We start from the raw sequence: 7602 nt of genomic DNA, 5'->3' as shown, positions 1-7602 counted from the left end.
TCAATTTCAGATAGTTTAGTTTTGATCTTTTTTCATTTTAAAGTCAATTTTTAATTTTTTTATTTTAAATCTTTATTTAGAATTATTATTCATTCTTAAAATGTTCCAATCATATTTTTTTCAATTTGAAATAATTTATTTGTTTAGATATTCAATTAAAATCGGACAATTTCAACATATTAGATGGAAAACTAAAAATTAAAAAAGGAACGCAAAACCAGATAGCTGTAATATGATTCTAATTCTAATTCTAATTTTTTAGAAGAATATGCAATTAGTATCTTATTTTTCTTTCAGGAGTACTTTCAGAAACACATTGCGATGCCTCTACCGGCAAATTAATTACGCAAAATGCGTTTGCCATCTCAATGGGAAATGCGTTGGGAAACGTAAAAGATTGGGCAGGTGAAAGAAATAAAGAGATCCAATGAAAACCGCGAAAAAAATTGAGAATGAACACGATGTAATAGTGGAATAAAATTTCGTTAGTAATTTATGTTGGCTTATTTTTTGTTAATTCCCCATTAACAATTTGTTCTTACAGCCCGACCAGCATACGATCGAGGAGCCCAGTCAAAAACCGGTCGGATCCCGACCGGGCTACCCTATTTGTATCCGGAATCCGATCGGTTAACCCAACCGGGATCCGACCAGGTAACCAGGCCGGGATCCGACCAGCGCAGCGTGACGAAACCAACCAGAATCCGACCGGGTAGCCTGGCCAGATTCCGGATACAAGCAGGGCAACCCTGCCGGAATCCGGCACGAACCCGGTTATAATTTCTACACGGGATCATGTCAGTTGAATTCTGTTCGATGAGAAATTTGATATTTATAAATTAAATTTAAGGAATAAATTTCAAATTCGAAATAAAAAGCTGGACTATCCACGAATTTTTTTTTAAAATCATCGGTACAAAGTTTTTTTTTGTGAATCAAAAAATTTTGATGTTGGGAATTGAAATTAGTTTTTAGTGTTTTTTGAGTGGTTTTCAGTTTAAGAAATAATTTATTTATTAATTCTTAATCAAATAAAATTAATGTTAAATGTTTTATCTATACATAAATTAGTTCAATTGCACCAATTACTAGCGAAACTCGATTAAAAATAAGAAATTTAATTTTGGAATAAACGACGCAAGGTACGAAGAAAAATTAATAAACAAAAGTTGTACAAATTAAGAAATCTATATTTGTCTATAATCATTTTTTGACGGATCGTGCAGTTCTTGTTTTATTTGCAAAAAATAAAACAAAGATCACAAAATTTAATTTTGGGACAAACGACACAAGCTGTAAATAGTCAATAGACAAAAAACTGTTCAATCAAAATAATCTACAAATTTAGCAATAGCTTTTGATAGCATGCATAGTTTTTGTTTTAATCGTAAAACAAAAAATTAACAATAACAAAATTAAATTTCCAGAAAAACAACATAAGGTACAAAAGAAATTATCAAATAAAAGTCGTTCACTGAAAAAAATGTACAAATTTGTAATCAATTATATTTCCATAGGATGCGTATTTTTGGTTTAAATTGTAAAAAATAAAAATAAAGAAATTAAGTTTTTGGGAAAACGACACAAGGTGCAGTTTAATTGTTTTTTATAGAATACCTTCGAAAATATGTCCTTTTCTTGCTAGAAAATTTAACTTTTTAGTAGAAAATCTAATTATTACGTAAAAAGTCCATTAAAAATTGAAGATTTCAATGTAAAAATGCAAACTTGGTTGAAAAGTCATTAACCATAATTAACCATAATGTGATCAGGTGGAATTGTTTTTTAATGATTATATTTGTAAATTCAAAGGAATTTTTACTTGAGTTTTAGGTACTGTTTAAGCTTTTATGAGAATATTATTGAATAAATTAGCTATTTTATATGTATAAGAATTTATCAAAGGCATATCATGTCGAAGTGGACAATTAGATTTGTGAATCTTCAGTAAACCGTAAATTCTAGGTTTATTAGTATCATGAACTTTTTTATTTCTTTCTCAGGTTTCTCATCTAGTTTTTAATATGTTTTATTATCATCTTATAGATTTTGCATCTTTTTATGATAGGATTCTTTGTTAAGAATTACCGTGATATTGCTTTAATCTGTATTAGTAATTAATAATTTGTTTGTTAGATTTAATAAATGAATTTTTTTTTAATACTTTGCGAGAAGGCTCTATCAATTTGTGTATTTTTATTATGATGTAAAAAGTGTTGTGCTGTATTAAGCGTTCTATGTCTTAAGAAATCACGATCATCTGTATTATTAATCAATGAAATATTTGACTTTATCTTTGACAACGTCTAAAATTATTTTTTATTTGTTTGTTAATATGGAAGATCATAATAATTGCTATTAACAAGTAGATTTTGAAATTTTTTATCTAATCTTTGTTTGTTATTTTTTGCCTTCTTTACTGTTCAATTGATTTTCTAAAATTTTAATATATGTGCGGTGACTACCTGTTATAATTATTCACATATTTTAATTTGAAAATAACTACCGCATATTACCAAATATTACTTTTGTTTCTATAAAATATTTTGTCTCAAATATTTTGTCTCGACAAGTCTGTGCCTGCCAAAAGTGCATTGCGAGCCCTTCGATGAAATGTCGCCTAGCTTAGGTACAGATTAGCCAGTCAGTCTCTATCCGGCCGTCACTTTGTTCACTTCGTGTCAATTAAATAAATAAAAATCATTTAGTGTTAAAATAAACTGTGATCATTTACTCGACCTGCGTGCATACTTCCACAACTGGTGACCCCGAGGTGATATCTCGTAAGTTTTTTTACGATTTTTTTTTGGTAAGAATTTCGTTAAAAAAGTGTGAAAAAATGTGCGTGCAAGTCAAGTGATGCCACCCCGAGGTGCTCAGTGTGCTCAGTGACGCTCAACGCTAACTATTATCCCGTTAAACACAGTTTAACGTCTTCGAAGTGCTCAGCTCTACTAATAAAAATGAGTACCACCGAAAATACGTATACTACTGTCGCAACAACAACCGCGGCGAGTGTGATTTATTCGAATCCCGGAATGAATTTCGCGAATCTTGTTCCGCCTACTTCACACCCAAGCTTAAACACGAGTGACTTCCGTGAAATTTTCCCGTCAATTCATCGCGTTGCCGTGCGCTTGCCAGCTTTTTGGCCGGATGATCCTGAAATGTGTTTTGTTCAAATCGAACAACAGTTCTTGCTCGCGGGAATCACTTCTGAGTAGATGAAATTTAGTTAGGTAGCCGGGTATCTCGAGCCATAATACGCCGCGGAAGTGAGAGACATTCTGACGAATCCCCCATCACAAAATAGATATGTGAAATTAAAAACGGAGTTAATAAAAAGACTCGGTGAATCTCAAGAAAATAAAGTAAAACGTTTATTCGAACATGAGGAAATCGGAGACAGAAAACCATCGCAATTTTTACGCCACCTGAGATCATATGCTGGTTCAATCGTTCCTGATGAAGTGCTCCGCCCTCTATGGTTAAGTCGCCTTCCCTCAACAATTGAAGCAATCTTGGCAAGCCGCTCGCAGAGTCCCTTAGACGACATGGCTGAATTGCCAGATGCGATTGCCGAAACGATTACACCTAGAGGTCGTGTGGCAGAAACGCTGGTAACGCATGATTCTCGTCATGACCTCTCAGATTGAAGAGGTTAAGAATACTCTGAGGCAAGAAATTTCAGCTGCCACAGCTAATTACCCCAATCGCTTCCGCGGAAGATCGCGTAACCGCTCATTTTCTCGTGATCGTAGTCAGAGCAGAAAAGATGGACGTTGTTGGTATCGTAGAAAGTTCGGTGAATCTGCTGTGAAGTGTACTATACGGTTTCGAAACTCTAACTCTCAATCTCGGACTTCGTCGCGAATTTACGTGATATTTCGTGGTAGCAGATGTGACGAAACCCATAATCAGTGTGGATTTTTTATATCACTATGCCTTACTAGTGGATGTTCGGAATCAGTGTGTAGTCGACACAGTTACTTCTCTCTTGTATAAGGGGGCAGTTTCTCAATGCCCTGACGAGCTTCTCGGCATTCGTGCAATTTCAGGAACATCTCCTTGGCACAAAATTTGGAAAGAGTTCCCAGAAATAACCCGACCTCCAGGTACTACAGTGAAACCAAAGCACTCCACAGTACATCAAATTTACACGACACCAGGGCCACCCGAAGCAGAAGGTCCACGGCGATTAGCTCCAGACAGGTACAGACAGGCGAAAACAGAGTTCCAGAACATGATTGGTATGTCAATTGTTCGTCTATCAAAAAGCAGTTGGGCTTCACCGCTCCACATGGTCCCTAAGAAAGCTGGTGAATAGCGTATGTGTGGAGATTATCGAAGATTAAATGCCAGGACAATCCCCGATAAGTATCCACTACCTCACATCCGCGACTTTTCTCACACCTTGCATGGTAAGAAACTTTTTTCAACTGTTGCTCTTGTGAGGGCTTTCCACCAAATACCTGTCGCTGAAGAAGATATTCCAAAGACGGCTGTAACGACGCCGTTTGGACTCTTTGAGTTTCCATGCATGCCTTTTGGTTTATGTAATGCCGCTCAAACTTGCCAAAGGTTCATGGATGAGGTGGCCTCGACTTTGGATACGTGTATATCGATGACATCCTCGTAGCATCATCTTCAGTAGAGGAACATGAGCAACATCTCCGGAAACTTTTTGATCGTCTTGAAGCTTATGTTGTAGTGATTAATCCAGCAAAATGTTCCTGGGGAGAATCTTTTGTGAAGTTTCTGGGTTTTGAAGTTTCCGAGACTGGCATTAAACCTCTCCCAGAAAAGATCCAAGTTATTCTTGATTTTCCAGAACCTAAGACGGCAACACAACTCAGGCAATTTCTTGGAATTTAAAATTTTTATAGACTCGGTATCCCGATGGCAGCTTCGCAACAGGCGCCTCTAAATGATCTTTTGAAAGGAAATCTACGAGGAAAAGCACCTATTTCGTGGAATTCAGAAGCTCTAAAAGCCTTTGAGACATGCAAGAAGAACTTTGCGGATGCTGTACTTCTAGTTCATCCTGCACCAGAGGCACCATTGGCAATTTTTACGGACGCATCAGATTTTGAAATCGGCGCAGCTCTACAGCAACGCGTAGAAGACAAATGGGAACCACTCGGATTTTTCTCCAAGAAACTAAGTCCTGTGGAAAGAAAATACGGCGCTTACAGCAGAGAGTTACTGGCTGTGTATCAAGCCTTAAAATACTTCCGGCACATGGTCGAAGGAAAAGAGTTTATGATTTTCACTAATCATAAGCTTCTCACATTTGCTTTCCAACAAAAGTCTACCAAATGTGATCCTAGACACTTTCGACAACTTGACTTCATCGGTCAGTTCACTACTGATATTCGACATGTTTCAGGTAGTAAAAACGTTGTCGCAGATGCTCTCTCTCGGATCGAGGAAGCTGCAACCGCAATCGACTTCTCGGCTCTCGCAGAATCTCAGGCTCATGATGAGGAATTGCAGAGAGCTGAAGAAAGTCCATGTTCCAGAGACAGACGTAGCTCTGTACTGTGATGTGCCAACCAGCACAGCAAGGCCTTTTGTCACCCAGTCTTTTCGTCAATCTGTTTTCAACTCACTGCATAACCTATCTCACCCTGGAATCAAGGCTTCGGGCAGATTAATCACACAGCGTTATGTCTGGCCATCTATCAAGACCGACTGCAAAAAATGGGCCAGAGTCTCCATTCCTTGCCAACGTTCAAAAATTTCGAGGCACGTATCAGCACCGATTGGAACTTTCGTCCTGCCAACATCCAGGTTTGAACACATCCACGTAGATCTTGTGGGACCCTTACCTTATACTCAAGGGTACCAGCACTGCCTCACCATCGTTGACAGGTTTTCTCGCTGGATTTTCTCGCCATTTTATCGAGCTGGAGAGCAAGGTTTGGAACTCCGCTCTGGATTACAAGTGACCAAGGACGGCAATTCGAATCTCACTTATTTAAGGAATTGAACAACCTTCTCGGAACGAAGCATCTTCGGACAAGTGCTTATCACCCAGCTTCCAATGGTTTGGTCGAACGCCTTCACCATCTGCTAAAAGCAGCTATTAGATGTCATGCAAATGAGAGATGGACAGAGACTCTACCCATAATATTACTAGGTCTAAGAGCAGCTTGGCGAGAAGATCTACAGGCAATAGTAGCAGAAGTATTATATGGAGAGAGCCTACGACGTCTTGGAGAATTCTTGGCACCGAAGCCAAATTTGCAACAACAAAATGAAACTTCTGAGTTCGTGCGGCAGATAAGAAAGTACTTCCAGGATCTTAGCCCTGTAGGACGTACAAGTTATAACAAACATAAGCCATTTGTGTTCAAAGATCTTGCCACTACAGATCAAGTGTTTCTACGCCGCGACAAACCTGGAGGTTTGTTCGACTTGCCATATGATGGGCCATACTCTGTCAATAGCCGCAACGACAAGACCTTTGATGTCAGTATCAAAGGCAAAAGCATCACCGTTACCATTGACAGACTGAAGCCAGTTTATACAATCGCGGAAGAGGATTTGCAGAAAGAAGCAGCAACTCATCATTAAGTAATCTGCGTTCGAAGGAAGCTACCATAAATTTAACACAATTTTTTGCAGAGAACCTAACATGTTTCTCTCACATAATTTATTGTTAAACCTGTGATTTGAATGGATCTTTTTTAAAAACCGACTGTTCTGAGAACATTTAGTGCTCGAAACGTCGAGAAGCGATAATAAATGTTCATCAACAACATCCAGATTCTTTAATTTGGTCTGAAGTATGTCAAATAAACGCCATCTTTTCATTTGATAATTTATTATATTACTCAGACCAAGGACATCGCTCAATTAACATCTTAATGTAAGACAAACTAAAAAGATAAATTTTCTACCAAAAATAAAATACTTGAATTTTAAAATAGTAAAATTAATTTTCATTAAAAAAGAAGCGAATTTTCAACAAAATATTTAAATTTTATATCACAGAAATTAATGCTTAACCAATAAAATGAAGTTTTAACTGATGATAGTACACTTCTACCAAAATGAGGGATTTTCAAAAAATAATTGAATTTTCACCTAAAACAGATACATTTTTAACTGAGAATACACTAATGAAACTTTCAGTAAAAAGACTTAATTGTAAATGATATCAAAGAAAATTTTCAACTAAATAATATAATTTTCAACCAAAAAAATTAAAATTCTGCCAAAACAGATAAATTTTCGACAAAAAATGGAACAGTTACAAAGTGCATGAATTATTAATAAAATACTCGATTTTGCAATAAAATACAGGAATTGTGAACCAAATATTAGGATTTTAAACCCAAGAAGATTAATTTTAAAACATCAATTTACGAGTTAATTTTTCAGTTAAAACAATTAATTTTCAACTAGAAACCATAATTTTCAAGAAATTAATTAAATTTTGAAACAAAATGTTTGCCAACTAAAATGTTGAATCATTAACCAAATGAATGAACTTTCAATAAGTGTAGTACCACACCACACCACACCACACCACACCACACCACACCACACCACACCACACCACACCACACCACACCACACCACACCACACCACAC

General features: G+C 36.6%; 1 protein-coding gene across 1 annotated transcript; it reads left to right on the top strand.

Moving 5' to 3' along the window:
- Nucleotides 1-5703: 5703 nt before the first annotated feature.
- LOC117176635 lies at nt 5704-6579 on the top strand. Its single transcript, XM_033366891.1, has 2 exons — nt 5704-5793; nt 5875-6579. Exons 1-2 carry the CDS (start codon nt 5704-5706, stop codon nt 6577-6579), a joined length of 795 nt encoding a protein of 264 aa, XP_033222782.1.
- The last annotated feature ends 1023 nt before the right edge of the window (nt 6580-7602 follow it).

Source organism: Belonocnema kinseyi, chromosome 1 (assembly GCF_010883055.1).
Source record: "Belonocnema kinseyi isolate 2016_QV_RU_SX_M_011 chromosome 1, B_treatae_v1, whole genome shotgun sequence".
NCBI classification, from domain to species: domain Eukaryota; kingdom Metazoa; phylum Arthropoda; class Insecta; order Hymenoptera; family Cynipidae; genus Belonocnema; species Belonocnema kinseyi.
Note: the sequence above shows the minus strand (reverse complement) of the source record. Positions and strands in the feature narration are given on the sequence as shown.

Bases quoted from the DNA above. Each gene is read 5' to 3' on its own strand.
- LOC117176635 (XM_033366891.1), top strand. From the start codon at position 5,704: ATGGGCCAGAGTCTCCATTCCTTGCCAACGTTCAAAAATTTCGAGGCA. The intron at 5,794-5,874 runs GTTTGAACACAT...CATCGTTGACAG, and splicing joins TTCGTCCTGCCAACATCCAG to GTTTTCTCGCTGGATTTTCT.